This window comes from Anomaloglossus baeobatrachus, chromosome 5 (assembly GCF_048569485.1).
Source record: "Anomaloglossus baeobatrachus isolate aAnoBae1 chromosome 5, aAnoBae1.hap1, whole genome shotgun sequence".
NCBI lineage: Eukaryota > Metazoa > Chordata > Amphibia > Anura > Aromobatidae > Anomaloglossus > Anomaloglossus baeobatrachus.
This window is the reverse complement of record NC_134357.1, coordinates 385564015-385581397: the sequence shown is the minus strand read 5'-3', so window position 1 is coordinate 385581397 and position 17383 is coordinate 385564015. Positions and strand designations below refer to the sequence as shown.

General features: G+C 46.4%; 1 protein-coding gene across 1 annotated transcript in view; it reads left to right on the top strand.

Annotated features, from left to right (window-relative positions):
- NPEPPS (aminopeptidase puromycin sensitive) overlaps positions 1-17383 on the top strand; it is a 111143-nt gene that overhangs the window by 68398 nt on the left and 25362 nt on the right. The window contains exons 6-11 of the mRNA XM_075350076.1: positions 3387-3587; positions 3731-3827; positions 3912-3945; positions 5244-5358; positions 5922-6086; positions 7763-7867. Of these exons, the coding sequence (XP_075206191.1) occupies positions 3387-3587; positions 3731-3827; positions 3912-3945; positions 5244-5358; positions 5922-6086; positions 7763-7867 (717 nt within the window). The remainder of the gene's footprint in view (positions 1-3386; positions 3588-3730; positions 3828-3911; positions 3946-5243; positions 5359-5921; positions 6087-7762; positions 7868-17383) is intronic.

The window sequence follows — 17383 nt, the reverse complement described above, 5'->3', positions numbered from 1 at the left end:
CTGGATGAAATTAAGGAAGCTCTTGGCGGGGAGTGTTCTTCCTTGCCACAAACCTAAACCAGGGAACCTGTCCAAGGCAGGAATCAGTTGAGGTTTCGGTGGTTTCCGTTCCTCCATCTGATCGTCCTCTAGCTCGGCCTAGGTTCATAGAACCAAATGGCTCGAAGCTGCGTCTTCAGAAGACCGCAGGAGATGCTGCCACTGAGTCAGCTTCCTCCGAGCTATCTAGCCACGCCAACAGCCTCCTTGGTCGGTGGCAGGCTCTCTCCACTTGGCGACGTATGGTTCTAACACGTCTCCGTTCAGTTGGGGCGGGATTATATCTCCCATGGCTACAGGATGGAATTCTGTCCACCCGCCAAACAGATTTTTTCTGTCAACTCCTCCCGGCTCCAAGGCTGCCGCCTTCTCACAGGCCGTGGCATTTCTTGCAGGCCAATAGAGTAATTGTACCGGTTCCCGACTGGGAACGGTTCTGAGATTTTTGCTTAAATCTATTCCTAGTCCCCGAAGAGGGCGGTGCCTTCCGACCTGGATCTTTAGCTTTTCAAGCATAGTCAGGTGTGGCGTTCTCACATGGAGTCTCGGTCTTGTTCCGTGTGTTTTTCACCGGATCAATCAAGAACCAAAGGAGATTCCCTAGCAGCCGTCGGCATCAGAGATGCCTATCTGCAGGGGTCAATCGCAGTTTCACACCAGCGTTGACTACGTTTTGACAATCGGAGTGGTCCAATTCGTGGCTCTTCCCTTGGGGTTAGCCACGGCCCCTTGAGTATTCTCATTGGGGCAGCTGTGATTAGGGTCCTGCACCCCTAGGGATTGGCAGTGATCTTTTGCCCTGGACGGCCTTCTTGTCGGGGCTTCATCCAGTGCTGACTCTTAGCAGAGTGCTTCGCTCACTCTCGCCACTCTAGCCTATTCGGGTGGCTTGTCATTCTGTCCAAGTCCACTCTGACTTCGAACCAGAGGTTCTCAGGGACGCAATTCGAGACTCTGTCGGCACTTGTGAAGCTGCTCTTAGTCGATCAGTAGTCCCTCCGCTGGCGGTCGACGTCGTTCTACCAGACACCATATACAGGTGCTGGTCAGACGGTGGCGTCAATGGAAGCGATTCCTTGCCCAGTTTCTCCTGCGTCCTCTGAGACTGGATGTTTTCCGCTGTACAAGCGAACTCCCTCCTTCCACGGGGTGGTGGCTTCGCCACTGACCAGGGGCTCGTTTCAGTAGTGGCTTCGGCCACTCTGTCTCAGGGACGCTCCCTCCTGGCCCCGTCCCGGGTGATCCTCACCAGGATGCTAGTCTATCCGCCTTGGGAGCAGTATATCTCCACCGTGGAGCGCAGGGCGCTTGGACTCTGTCCGAATCAGCCCTCTGGATCAATGTGCTGGAAATCAGAGCTGTATTTCTAGCTCTCTAAGCCTTCACCATCTGGTGGCGGCTAGGCACATTCGAGTCCAGTCGGACAACGTGACAGCGTTTTCCTACATCAGCTTCCAGGGCGGGACACTCAGCCGCCTGGCAATCTTGGCGGCTCAACATTTTTCAGTGGACAAGGGACTCCTAGTCCACCGTATCCGCAGCCCACATCCTAGATGTGAAAACTGCGAGGCAGACTATTTCAGCTGTCCAACCGTGGTCCACAATCCTCAGGTTTTGCGGTAGACGCACTGGTTCATGTTTGATCCCAGCTTCGTCTCTTTACGTATTTCACCCTCTACCTCTTGTCCAGAGTCCTGCGCAAGATCAGTAAAGGGGGCCGTCGGGTCATTCTCATACTCCCAGACTGACCCAGGCAGGCTTGGTACTCTGACCTGCTCCTTCTGTCCGTTGGGTTGCCATGGCATCTTCCGGACCGTCCAGACCTTTTCTCAAAAGGTCCGTTTTTTCCGTCAGAATTCTGGATTCTCAGATTGACGGCGTAGCTCTTGAGTCCTGGATCTTGACGACTTCTGGTATCCTTCCTGAAGTCATCTCCGCTATGACTCGAGCTCCAAAGTGTCCTTTGACCTTTTTGGCCTTGCCGACCCTCCTGTCCCTTCCACAGTCCGGTCTACAGCTAGGACTATCCCTCATTACGGGACAGGTCTCGGCTCTGTCAGTATGTGCCAGCGGCGTATCGTCCGGCGGGCTCCGGTGCGCTCCTTTAAGGGCGCATCTCACATCATTCCGCCTTTCCGGCGGCCTATGGAGCCCTGGGACCTTCATCCGGTCCTCCCGGTTCCCGGAAACCCTCCTTTGCGCCTCTTAGGGAGGTTTCTTTGTTTCATCTTTCACAGAAAGTAGTCTTTCTAGTGGCTATAATTTCCCATCAGAGAGTTCTGGCTGCACTCTCTCGGAGTCACCCCCCTTTTTGGTCTTTTGCATCAAGACAAGGTGGTCTCCGTCCGACTCCGGACTTTTTTCCTAAGGTGGTTACTGCTTCCACCTTATCCGGGGCAATTTTCCTGCCTTCCTTTTGTCCGGCTCCTGTTCATCGCTTTGAGGAAGCGTTTCATATCCTGGATCTGGTGCGGGCGCTCCGGATCTATGTGTCTCGCACCGCCGTTATTAGGCGGTGCACCTCTCTCTGGTGCTGACTGCTAGTCAGCGTAGCGGTCTCTCGGCATCTAAGCCGACCCTGGTTCGTTGGCTTAGGTCGGCCTTTTCCGAGACCTACAAGTGTACTCAAGTGCCTTCCCCGCTGGGGATCAGAGCACATTTGATCAGACCTGTCGGCGCCTTTTGGGCTTTCAGGCACCAGGCTACGGCTCAGTAGGTCTGTCAGACTGCAGCTCGAATTAGTCTGCATACTTTTTCGAAGCACTACCCAAGGCATGCTCATGCTTTGGCAGACGCGGGCTTGGGCAGACGCATCTTTCCGGCGTCTGTCGCCCATTTGTGAAGTTAGGTTTTGCCTGCTTCTCAGTTGTCTGTTTATTCCCACCCATGGACTGCTTTTGAACGTCCCATGGTCTGGGTCTCCCATAGGAACGATAAAGAAAAAGAGAATTTTGTTACTTACCGTAAATTCTTTTTCTTATAGTTCCGTCATGGGAGACCCAGCACCCTCCCTATTGCCTGTTGGCAGGTTTCTTGTTCCATGTGTCTTCACCGGCTGTTATTGTTGTAGACAGAGGTTCCGGTTCTTCCGGATTTTACTCTCTCTTCTTGTGGGTGGATGTCCTCCTTCAGCTTTTGCACTAAACTGGCTAGGACTGGCTAGCAGGGGGTGTATATGCTAGGAGGGAGGAGCTACACGTTTTGAGTGTAGTAACTTTGTGTGTCCTCCGGGGGCAGTAGCTATACACCCATGGTCTGGGTCTCCCATGACGGAACTATAAGAAAAAGAATTTACGGTAAGTAACAAAATTCTCTTTTTTTCCTTTTCTTTATATTACAATGTTCAGAACCTGATTGAGCGTAAGCCATACCCAGATGATGAGAACCTGGTGGAAGTGAAATTTGCACGCACCCCTGTCATGTCTACCTATCTTGTGGCCTTCGTGGTGGGGGAGTATGACTTTGTGGAGACACGATCTGCTGATGGAGTGCTGGTCCGGGTTTACACACCAGTTGGAAAAGCAGAGCAAGGAAAATTCGCCTTGGAGGTAGATTTGGTGTGTGTGTGTGTGTGTGTGTGTGTGTGTGTGTGTGTGTGTGTGTGTGTGTGTGTGTGTGTGTGTGTGTGTGTATGTATATTCTAAAACCTGGTAATTTCCCTCCCACCAACCATTTTTGTCTCTCATTTTAGGTTGCTGCTAAAACTCTGCCTTTCTATAAGGATTACTTCAATGTTCCGTACCCTCTTCCCAAGATTGACCTCATCGCAATTGCAGACTTTGCAGCTGGTAATGTTTGCACTGACTGGCCTGCTGTACTGGTGATGCTGGCATTGGTGTACCTCTTCACTCACCTTTTTATTTGTTTCACAGGAGCCATGGAAAACTGGGGCCTGGTTACGTACAGGTACGAACGTTGATTCTATGCCCCCCTTTGTTGATAATCTGGTCATAGGTCAAGGGATCTCCATTACATCGTGGTAGTGTTAAGGGACTGAACATCTGCTCATGATCTAAGCCATATTAAGCTTCTTTATTATCTTAAGATCCCCTTACAGCTTGGAGGAATGCTGTTTTCCATCTGCAAGAATAAAGTCCTTCTTTTTTCCTCTTCTACAGTTTAATTATTGGTTTTATTATTTTTGTGGCTATGATGATGTATAATGCTGCACGGCACTCAGTGCTCTTTAGTGCAGTATATAATTAAATTTAATAGGGAAGAAATCAAGTCATAATCTAGTGTTATCGATTTTGCTGTTGATTACCTTTTACTTTACAGCAAAATCTGCAGCTGGAGAAAAAGGTGTGAAATGAGAGGAAAAAATGTATAGTCACCTTGGCAAAACTGACACTAGCCCTGTCCCTGCTAGTCTCATATTATAGGCCTCCAGCTATACTAGTCATATGTTGGCACGTCATCGCTGGAGGTCTGGGCACAAGGCAAGCATAGCTACTGCAGTGCCAGGGGATCACAAAGATAACTAAATTTAAAAAAAAAAAAAAAATCTGCAACAAAAGCTGCCCAATATATTGTATCTGGTGACCGACTAGTAAGGTTGGCTTAGGCCTCTTACACATCAGTTTTTTGTCATCAGTCGCAATCCGTCGTTTTGTGAAAAAAAAAAAAAAACAGATCCAGCACTGGATCAGTTTTTTCTCATTGACTTGTATTGGTGACGAATTGCGACGGATGGCCTCACGTTTCATCTGTTGTGCGACGGATCCGTCAAAATGTTTGGCCGACTGACAGAGTTTGCGTCCACAGGAACGGTTTTTGGGTACGTTTAAAAAACGGACAGCAACGGATCCGTCGGCGTCTGTCATTTGTTATAATGGAAGCCTATGGGTGTAGGATCCGTAGCAATCCGTCAAATGACATATTCCGGCAAAGGATCCATCTTTTACTAACAGAGCATGCTCAGATGAGATGTAAAATCATTTTTGGTCTCTCTGGTCTCTGTCTCATCCGTGGATGGGTTCAAATAGGTTTTCAATAACAAATAACCTTTGCCATGAAAAAAAAATGGTACAACGAATGCGTTTTTTTACAGGATCAGTCACATCAGTTTTACCACTATCTGCAACAAATCCGTCGCATCAGTCACAAAACGGATTGTGACTGATGGCAAAAATCTGATGTGTGAAAGAGGTCTTACTTAGACTCTGATTCCTTTGTAAAGTATGTTACTTTTTATTAATTCTTAGGGAGACTGCTCTGCTCATCGATCCCAAGAACTCATGCTCTTCCTCTCGCCAGTGGGTGGCACTAGTTGTGGGACATGAACTGGCACACCAATGGTTTGGGAACCTAGTTACGATGGTAGGTGCTATTATCGCTCTCTGGCTTTTCAGTAGTTTTTATCCTGTTCATTTCCATATAGGACAAAACATTCTGAATTTGTATCTGAGTTCAGGGACATTGCGTCCTTAAAGACATCCCTCTAAGTCTGGTTTCACAAGTTCTACTGACCACAATGTCTAAACCAACCGTGGGACCCCTGACCAGAATTCATCAGACTGATAGTTGAGGCTATCGACTTTGGTCAGGAGACCCTCGGCAGGTCTGAACATTGAAGTCCATACTCTGAATGTCAATGTGAAAACGGCCTTATGTACTGCGCACTGATTAGAGTGATGGGAACACATTAAACAGCCTGTTAATGTAGCTGGCAGCAAGAGGGAAAGTATGAATTTATCACAGGCATTTGAGGTTTGAAAAATAACACCTCTATGTCACCGCTAGTCAAATTCTTGGCTGCACTACTTTTGCAATAGATCGTCCTATTTTTTCGGAGCTGCACCAATAAAGGTCGTCAGCATGTAAATCCTGTTACATCTCATAGAGGTCTGAATTTGTGGATTGAAATGTCTTGTCTCTACCAGGAATGGTGGACCCATTTGTGGCTGAATGAAGGATTTGCCTCCTGGATTGAATACCTCTGTGTGGATCATTGTTTCCCAGAATATGATATATGGACACAATTTGTTTCTGCCGATTACACTCGTGCTCAAGAACTGGATGCACTGGATAATAGCCATCCAATTGAGGTACTGTCTTTCACATCATTCATGGTTTTTGTCTTTTGATTTAGGTAATAATTTGCTTATATTATATTTTTACTCATTTTAAAGAGTACATGGTTTGTTTTTTTTTTTGTTTGTTTTTTTAAATCTTTGCTTTATTTTAAAAAAAAAAAAAAAAAAATCAATTGCATGGTCAAATAGTAATAATCAGCATACATCAGATTGATTTGTTCGTCAGTGCATCTGTAAACCTTGCAAGGAAAGAAACAAAAGATAGTATCACAAACAAAGAATAAGATTGTGAGTGTGAACCCTTCCACAATTATGTTCATGCTATGGTGTCGACTACCATTTCCATATGATACACACAAAAGGGCGCTTTACACGCTACGATATCGTTAATGTTTTATCGTCGGGGTCACGTTGTTAGTGACGCACATCCGGCGTCATTAACGATATCGCAGCGTGTGACACTTGCCAGTGACCTTAAGCGACCTCAAAAATGGTGAAAATCGTTCACCATGGAGAGGTCGTCCCAAAACCAAAAATCTGTAATGGTTGATTATCGATGTTTGTCGCTCCTGCGGCAGCACACATCGCTGTGTGTGACACCACAGGAGCGAGGAATGTCTCCTTACCTGCCGCCGGCCACAATGCGGAAGGAAGGAAGTGGGCGGGATGTTACGTCTCGCTCATCTCCACCCCTCCACTTTGATTGGCGGGCTGCTTAGTGACGTCGCTATGACGCCGAACATCCCTCCCCCTTGAGAGAGGGATTGTTCAGCAGTCACAGCGACGCCGCCGTCCAGGTATGTATGTGTGACGCTGCCGTAGCGATAATGTTCGCTGCGGCAGCAATCACACGATATCGCACACACACGACGGGGGCGGGTGCTTACATGCTCGATATCGCTAGCAATTGCTAGGGATGTCGTAGCGTGTAAAGCCTGCTTAAGTGTCTAATGACGGTCTTAAGACCCCCAACGTCCCTCCCAGGTCTTCCAGGCAATACCATTCTGTATGGCGGAAAGGGCTAATTATTTTCAGGATTTCCTGAGGACTGTAATGAAATCCAATAAACTTTTTCCACAGCGGAAAAACTTTTCTTGCTGATTTTTCTTTACTCCTTTCCGCTTCGATCAGTTCTAGTCCCAATAGATGTTTCATTTGAGATATTATCGTTCCCGTTAATGGAGTGTTTGGTTTAAGCCACTCTCTAAAGAAAGCCCGAAGAGCCTCTACTAGAAATGTAGAGGTTTCTAGGAATCTTTACTTTGTCTAACACCCCTTGAGATTCAGATTCAGGGGGGCTATAATTGGTGGAAGAGCAGGGCCTGTGGCGTTTGTGAAAGTTTTGTTCCCCAACATGCTTGAATCTGGTCCCTTACTCTCTTCCAATATGTCACTACTTCTGTGCATTCCCACACCCCATGCCACAGATTCGTAAAGGGCACCCCACACTTAGGACACGCTGTAATCTGACCAGGAGAGCTGTGGGAAGGTGGATGTTAAAGCCACACAGCGCTGTGTGCATGAGTCTCCATCTCTCGCACAGGATGGCCTTTCTCACCCGTTCCCACCCTTGTAACATTGTCTCAGCTATCTCCTCGTCTTCAGTCCATGTCTCCCACGTTCTGAACATTTTGCTGTGTTTTAATTTAAAAAAATGTACATGGTTTTTATTACACTTCTCAATGTAGGTGGATGTGGGCCATCCCTCTGAAGTGGACGAAATATTTGATGCCATATCTTACAGCAAAGGAGCATCTGTTATTCGTATGCTGCACGATTATATTGGCGATGAGGTAAATATGGTATAAGTTAACTCCTTGTTTACTCGCCAGAGTGCATTAAAGCTGGCCTTACACATTAAAGGGAAACTGACACCCCATCGGAGAGTAAATTAATGTACAAGGCAGACTCTTAATTCCAGTGATTTATCACTTATTGGGCTTTTTGCTGTAATTTTGAAAATTCACTGTTAACTACAGCAAATTTACCAGTTCTCTGAATGCTAAGCTCTGTATAACCCTGCCCATACCACAGTTTGTGCATAGGCAGAAAACTGCTGTTGTATACAGAAAGCTGTCAATCTGTGATTATACAGAGCTCACGAATATGGAGGACTACAGGGCAACATGTTTACTAATCTTCTGCAAGCAGCCCAGTAAGTGACACATCGCTGGATTCTGGGTCTCTACCTTTATATTATGATCTCAAATTAAAGGAAATCTGTCACCAGATTTGTCTCCTCCCACCTCCAGTAAGCTCTTGTATAAGAGCCCAGGCCGCTCTGTATAACGTAAACATCCTTTATTATACTCACCTGGGGGGGTCTGGTCCGATGAGTGTCGCAGGTCTCTGTCCAGTGCCTCCTCTTTCTTCAATCGCCCTCTTCCTTCCCAGCTCCTTGTGGATAACGTGCCCTACATCATCCATACAGAGGTTTCCATTGCACTCCTGCGCACGTGCAATTTTTTTCTGTCGTGCTGAAATGACCCCCTTTTCCTCAATTACCTCATTGTTCGCTAATCAAAATAAATGTGTACATCTTTATTTCCAAGCAATAAATTTTCTATTTTCTGAAAATGAGAAACTGTCAAAATATCAAAACTGCATTGCTTTCAGACACCTCAAATAATGCAAAGAAAACAAGTTCATAATCAGAAACCACAATACCAATGTTTTATCTCAGGAAGAGTTCAGAAATCAATATTGTGTGGAATAACCATGATTTTTAATCACAGCTTTCATGCATCTTGGCATGCTTTCCTTTTTTTAAATCAGATACTTTTTTTATTAAAACAGAATACATACAACAGAATAACAAATCGGCATCCAAATTAAATTTATCACATCTATTACCCCTTTAACTCCCCCTCCCGCCCCCTCCCCCACCCCGGCAGCAACACTTCTCCCCGATACTACATCCCATTTAGTACACACTTAGGATACCCTTCAACTGTAGTATAGCAACCATCCCGTTGTGCAGGAGGAACAACTAGTAACACAAATAAAACAAAACCCACACATCAGAGGTCTCAGACGACTATCCCCGTCCCATATCAGTTTACTGGTCCAACACTCGTCCTATCCGCATTGCAGCCAAGGAGACCATAGCTTCTCAAACATTTTAACATTCCCCCTTCTTTCATACACTCCCTGTTCCAGCTGAAGAATACATTTCACCCTTTTAATGTACTCTCCCCTGGTCGGGGGGTCTTTTTTATTCCAGGACCTGGCGATTAGCTTTCTTGCCGCATATAGCAGCCTAGCAATGACAATTTTCATAGTATTTTCCACCCCAAGCTCCTCAACAAATCCCAATAGGCATATCACTGGTTCCCTGGGGAGGACACACCCATATGTTCTTCCTATCTTGTGGATAACCTTAGTCCAAAAGGAGACCAGTCTCGGACAAGACCACATCATGTGAAAAATACCTGCGTCAGATCCCTGACACCTTGGACACTCCGAATTCCTTTTCAACCCCATTTTAAACATCAGTAAGGGAGACCTATATACCCGGTGAATCACATATAGGTGAGACAGTCTGGCCGGTTCGCTCATGGAAAGTTTAGGGACATACTCCAGGATACTCTCCCACACCTCCTCCGTTATCGGCCCAACTTCCTCCTCCCATTTAGATTTAGCTTTAATTGAGTAGTCTAAAAGAAAAATATGTAGTATATCTTTATATGTGCCAGAAATGATCCCTTTAGTGCTTCCTCCGCCCTTACACACATACTCCAGTACCAGGTCAGTCTGTATGGCCACACTTTGTTTAGCCGCTTGGGCTGCAATCGCATGTTTTAATTGATTGTAGTGGAGCCAGCCGGACGCCGGTAACTGAAACTCACTCTGTAACTGCGGGAATGATTTCACAATTCCTCCGTCCAATATCTGATGCATGTATACTACACCCTTGCGTCTCCACTCCTCAATATTCCCCATTTTCTGAATCTCCGGGAGATTACTGTTATCCCAGATAGGTGTAAACTTAGTTAACCGGGTCACCCCTCTCACCCTTTTCAGCCTATCCCAGGTCTTATTTATAAGTGTCATTGTAGGAGATGTTCTACCCAGGAGCCCCACCGCACCATCCTCTAGTCCCATTACCAATGGACTTCTACCCACTATGTATTCCAGTACTTCTTTAATGCCCCCATCTTTCTCTCGATCAGACCAACCCCTGAGGTGTTGACATTGCGCCGCTATATAATACAATTCCGGATTTGGGATTGCTAGACCCCCCTCACCCTTCGGCCTTTGTAAAGTCTCTAATCGCACCCTAGGCTGCTTTTTACCCCACACCAGGTCCCTAAACAGCGAGTTTATCCCTTTAAATCTTTTCCTTGAAATACAAACAGGGGCATTGTGCAGTATGTATAGGAGTTTAGGCATTACTACCATCTTTAGCAAATTAACCCTTCCAACAACTGACATGTAGCTTGTTCCAGGCATCCACCTTGACTCTCAATTTTTTAAGGAGAGGCCATAAGTTCACCTGTATGTATTTTTCTACAGGCAGAGATATCTGGATACCTAGATATTTAAATTCGTCCACACTCTTCAATTTGTTAGCCACAGTATCCTCATTTGTCCAGGCTACTTCCCCATCCACTTTAAAGAGGCTTGATTTAGACCAATTAATGGTCAGTCCCGCAACTTCTCAAAATCTCTCTATTATCCGCATGGCATGATCCAATGAGGCTGATGGATCCCCCAAGAAAAGTAATAAATCGTCAGCATAAAGAGCTATTTTCTCCTCTAAATGCCCATACTTAAATCCATGAATCTCCTTTGATTTCCTAATGGCCGCCGCCAGAGGCTCTATTGCAATAGCAAATAGGAGCGGCGATAGTGGGCAGCCCTGTCTCGTTCCCCGGTGCAACTCAAACGCTGTGGAGGTCATACCGTTAACTCTAACTTTAGCAGTAGGCCTATTATACAACAGCTGCACCCACTTTACAAACCGTGGGCCAAAACCCATATGCTGCAACACTTTCCACAGATATCCCCACTCAACACTATCGAACGCTTTCTGGGCATCTAGCGAAGCGATCACCCTCCGGCCAGGGTTGTCAGGCGGCAACTGTAGATTAAGATATAATCTCCTGATATTAGCAGCTGTTGACCTATTGGCCATGAACCCTGATTGGTCCATATGTATTAGGTTAGATATAACTCCAGTCAGCCGGTTTGACAACACCTTAGCCAGAAGCTTCACGTCCGCTGTTAATAACGAGATGGGTCTATATGAGTCTGGAAGCCTCGGATTTTTATCCTCCTTAGGAATTACTACTATTATTGCTTCTCTCATAGATTCAGGCAATACACCTTCCCCCTCCGCCACCTCAAAAACTTTCAATAGTTTGGGTAATAGGATTTCTTCTAACTGTTTATAAATTTCAACTGGTAGCCCGTCTGCTCCCGGTGCCTTGTCATTGCTCATGCCATGCAGAGCGTCCTCCAGTTCATCAATAGTAATAGGTGACTCCAGTTTATCTCTATCCACCACAGACAACACCGGAAGCTCACCTCGCTCAAGAAACGAGTCCACCTCTTCCACCCTCATCTCTCCGCTAGAAGAATATAGCGTGCGAAAGAAATCTTTAAAGACCCCAAGGATCTCCTCAACCTCAGTGACCTGTGTCCCCTCCACCGTGTCCATACCATGCACAAATGAGCTACTCCTTTGAGCTGCAGCTATGACCGATAATAGATGACCAACTTTTTCCCCCTCCTCATAAAAATGCAATTTTTGGAATGCCTGCTTCCTTACCGCCTTCTCCAAAAGCATCTTATTAACCTGTTCATGCGCCTGCCTAAGATTTTGCTTCGCGTCCGTAGTAGTACTCCGGATTGCTTCCAGCTCTGCCTTATCTAAGGCCTCCAGGCTATCTTTCTCATCCTGCCTCGTCTGTGTTTTACGTCTACAGATATCCCTGAACAGGAGCCCCCTGAGGTATGCCTTCATCGCATCCCATACCACCAGCGGACCAGTGCTACCCTCGTTGTGGATAAAGAAATCCCCAAGATCCCGTTCTATATTCCCCATATTAATATGACGGATCCATGCTGGATGAAGCTTCCACTCTCCCCTCCTTCCCCCTGTCAGGGTCCCCCGTCGTATGGACACTAGAATTGGGCTATGATCTGAAATCACTCTTGTCAGATATTGCACGTCGCTTATTGCATCCATCAGATCACTAGCTAGAGCCATGTCAATGCGGGACAGAGTGTTATGCGAAGCCGAATAACAAGAGAAGCAGGATACCCTCCCATTCCTCACTCGCCAGGCATCCACCATTCCAAGTTCCCCAATAAGAGTGCCAAACGAAGTCATCCAACTATCCTGAATACTTGAAGGTCTACTACTCCTATCCCAGTACAGGTCTATCACATAATTGAAGTCCCCCACCAGTAAAAAAGGGATTACTCCCCCCTTCTCAGAGAACTCCCTTATCTCCCTTAGTTTGGTGCACTTATATGGAGGTGGTATATATATTGCAGCTATACACATGAGTCTGCCAAATATTTTACACTTGACGGCTACACACTGTCCCTCTTTATCCACATACACGTCTATCTCTTCATATTGCACAGAGTTATGGATCAGCAGTGATACACCCCTTGCATAGTTGGAAAAGGTGGAATGATAGGCCTTCTGCACCCATCTCCTATTTAAAACATGTGTTGTCTCCTTTGTGAGATGCGTTTCTAGTAGACATATTACTGACGGGTTCTGGTCTTGAACATATTTAATTATTGCCGCTCTCCTAGTCCTATCTGATAACCCTCTAATATTCCAACTCAACACCTTAATTCTATCCCCCATTATCCCACCCAGTAAAACCATCAAACCTTGTAGTATCTCCCCATGCTGCCTCCACCCTACCCCTTTCCCCCCTCCCCCCCTGCTCCCCTCCCCTCCTGCTTCCTACCACTTCATGTTTTTGAGTACTCCCGTGAAGCATCGGGTTTTCCAAGCCTGGTCCATAATCCCTACTAAATTCCCCCCTACCTCCCTCGCCCTCCCCTCTTAGACACATTTTAAAACTCGTCCCTTTTCCAACAATTCTCCACTCCCACCCTGTCTATGTATAATCATATTCCACTCAAACAATATAACAGTAAAATGGCGAACAGTAATTAAACTGGAATCTCAAATTGTAAATACCACCACCGCGCCTAATTAGGCAGTCCCCATGTCCTGCGAAGCTCACATCAAACCCTTCGCATTCCCCCTGCATACTACCTCAATCCCAAAGGGAAGGAGGAAAAAAAAAAAAAGGGGGAGAAAAAAATGAAAAAACAAGAAGGGTCCCCTGTAAGCTCCTAAGGATGTTGTAGAGCCTCAGCCGGCCTTCTCCAACACACTGCAGATTCAGACAGTCAGCTCATTCCTTCAAACGGATCCGCTTTTCGTTTGCGTCCAACCACTGCATGGCTTCCTCTGGAGTTGTAAAAAAGTGCACCCGCTCCAACGCCATCACTCTTAGCTTTGCCGGGAACATCATTGAGTATTGCACCCCCATCTCTCGCAGGCGCCTCTTTACTCCTGTAAAAGTCATACGTAGCTTTTGAACAGAAATGGAGTAGTCCGGGTATATGGAAATTCTCTGGCCGTCAATCATAAGATCCTCCATGTCTCTTGCCTTTCGCAGTATAGTGTCCCTGTCTCTGTAGTTGAGGAGCTTGGCTAGCATAGTGCGAGGGCCCCTGCCTGCTGGTTGTGGCTGCATCGGGACTCTGTGTGCACGTTCCACAGCATAGAGCTTGGATAAGACATTAGCACCCATTTTCCCCCTGAGCCAGTGTTCTACATATTCAGTGGGGTTTCTTCCTTCCGCTTTCTCAGGGATGCCGACAATTTGGATGTTATTTCTTCTAGAGCGGTTCTCTAAATCATCATTTTTTGCCATGATTTCAGCTATCTGCTGTGCAAATGTTTTTTCAGACTTTTGTAGTTTTGTAATATGATCCTCTATTATCCCCACTCTCTCCTCCACAGCTCCTGTTCTCAGATCGGCTTTCTTGAGGTCTTTCTTAATGTCAGCAACCTCTGCCTGTAATCCCTTAACTTGCTTTGTCAGGGAAGTCAGAGCTTCTTTACAAAAAGACACCACTGCAAAAATGTCCTTTAAAGTGGGGTTTTCTGGAGCCTCCTCTGCACTATGTGCTTCCTCCACTTCTCCTGTCTGATCTTGCTGCTTTTCACCATCCCCCATATCATCAGAGCTGGCATTGTCTTCTCCCTCCTCTATCTCACCTCTGTTATCTATATGCTGATGTGATTTCTCTGAAGTCCAGGCAAATTTCTCCAGCTTTGCAGCAATCTGCATCCTCTTCTGACAGGCTGCATTAAGGGGTGCTTCACACACAGCGAGCTCACTGCCGAGATCGCTGCTGAGTCACGCTTTTTGTGAAGCAGCAGTGACCTCATTAGCGAGCTCGCTGTGTGTGACACTGAGCAGCGATCTGGCCCCTGCTGCGAGATCGCTGCTCGTTACACACAGCCCTGGTTCGTTTTCTTCAAAGCCGCTCTCCTGCTGTGACACACAGATCGCTGTGTGTGACAGCAAGAGAGCGACAAATGAAGCGAGCAGAGAGCAGGAGCCGGCGTCTGACAGCTGAGGTAAGCTGTATCCAAGATAAACATCGGGTAACCAAGGTGGTTACCCGATATTTACCTTAGTTACCAGCCTCCGCAGCTCTCACGCTGCCTGTGCTGCCGGCTCCGGCTCTCTGCACATGTAGCTGCTGTACACATCGGGTTAATTAACCCGATGTGTACAGCAGCTAGGAGAGCAAGGAGCCAGCGCTAAGCAGTGTGCGCTGCTCCCTGCTCTCTGCACATGTAGCTGCATTACACATCGGGTTAATTAACCCGATGTGTACTGTAGCTAGGAGAGCAAGGAGCCAGCGCTCAGTGTGCGCGGCTCCCTGCTCACACTGGTAACTAATGTAAACATCGGGTAACCATACCCGATGTTTACCTTAGTTACCAGTCTCCGCAGCTTCCAGACGGCGGCTCCGTGCAAGCGCAGCGTCGCTTGCACGTCGCTGCTGGCTGGGGGCTGTTCACTGGTCGCTGGTGAGATCTGCCTGTTTGACAGCTCACCAGCGACCATGTAGCGATGCAGCAGCGATCCTGACCAGGTCAGATCGCTGGTCGGATCGCTGCTGCATCGCTAAGTGTGAAGGTACCCTAACTTTCTCAGCTTCCTGCCTTATCATGGCACCATCTTGAGAGCTGGGGACTTTCCCACCTCCATTATCTTTTTGCCTGTGACGGACCATGGCACTCTGCATCCACCAGACTCACCCCAGACAAGTCCTCACCACCTTATCTTCCTGACAGCCGGCTGAGGCAGTGATAACAGCGGTATTCAGGGATTTATCAAGGGTGTTTGCAGGAGAGCTCCACAAACACGTCTCTTCACATTGCCGTCCAGGCCACGCCCCCCTTGGCATGCTTTCCACCAGTCTTTCACACTGCTTTTGGGTGACCTTATGCCACTCCTGGTGCAAAAAATTAGGCAGTTCTTCTTTGTTTGGCTTCTGACTATCCATCTTCCTCTTGATTACATTCCAGACATGTTTAATGGGGTTCATGTCTGGAGATTGGGCTGGCCATAACAGGGTTTTGATGTGGTGGTCCTTCATCCACACATTGATTGACCTAGCTGTGTGGCATGGCACATTGTCCTGCTGGAAAAACCAGTCCTCAGTTGGGGAACATTGCCTGTGCAGAAGGAAGCAACGTTTTTTTCCAGGATTACCTTGTATGTGGCTTGATTTATACATCCTTCGCAAAGTTTAATCTGCCCGCTTTATAGAGTAAGGTAATTTTCTCTGAGTCTAATTTTCAGCTTTGCTCAACACCTGGTCATTTAATGGTTAGATCGAGACCTGGAGAGGCGTACAAGTCAGTGTCTTGCACCCACTGAGAAATTTGGTGGAGTATCGGTGATGATCTGGTGATGCTTCAGCAAGGCTGGAATTGGGCATATTAAACTTATAACATTTTTTTTGTTTTTGTTTTTTAACCCCTTAGCGACCCACGACGTACTGGGTACGTCATGGATCGCTTGAGGTTAATCCCCCGGGGGCTCCCGTGGGCAGGCCGCGGCGATCCGTACACATCAGCTGATTTCAACAGCTGAAATATGTGCCTGCTAGTCGCCAGTGGAATTGTTCCACCTGTGATTATTAACCCATTACATCTCGCTGCCAAAATCTGGCAGTGAGATGTATGTGTGCTGCCATTATGATCACGTACCCTGCCCCCATCGGAAGTCACGTGACATGATCACGTGACTTCCGGTAGCAGCCATGGTAGCAGTCATGTGATGATGCCTGTAGCTAACATGAGTCTTTTCCTCTCAATGCCTGATTAGTGTCGGCATTGGAAGTAAAGCACCATATCTTCAGATTTCAGTGGTGTAGCTATGATCTGTATATATGGAAGAGCTATCAGACTGCTGATCCATATAGCCTTGTAAGGGACCTAGTAAAATAAAAAAAAAAAATTATAAAAAAGTTGAAATCACCCCTCTTTCGCTCCATTGAAAATTAAAGGGTTAAAAAATAAACATTTGGTATAGCCGCATTCAGAAATGCCCGATCTATCAAAATATAAAATCAATTAATCTGTTCGTTAAACGACGTAGCGGCAAAAAAATTCCAAACGCCGAAATTACGTTTCTTGATCGCCGCAAAATGCAGTAACAGGCGATCAAAACGTAGCATCTGCACAAAAATGGTGCCATTAAAAATGTCAGCCTGAGATGCAAAAAATAAGCAGTCACTGAGCCTCAGATCCCGAAAAATGAGAACTCTACGGGTTTCGGAAAATGGGGCAAAACGTGCGCCACTTTTTTTTTTATAAACTTGTGAATTTTTTTAACCCCTTAGATACAAGTAAACCTATTCATGTTTGGTGTCTCCAAACTCGCACCAACCTCAGGCATCATACTGACACAACAGTTTTACCATATAGTGAACATGCTGAATAAAATATCCCAAAAACCTATTGTGCCATCACACTTTCTTTGCAGTTTTTCCACACTTGAAATTTTTTTGCTGTTTTCCAGAACACTATATGGTAAAACTTAGTTTCATTTAAAACTACAATTTGTCCCACAAAAAACACACCCTTACATGGCAAGATTGACAGAAAAATAAGTTGCAGCTCTAGGAAGAAGGGGAGCAAAAAAACGGAAAATACCCGAGGGCTGAAGGGGTTAAATCAAATGTACACTCTCATAATCATAGCATACCGCCAACTTTTTGAGGGAGGACCCTTATGTAGT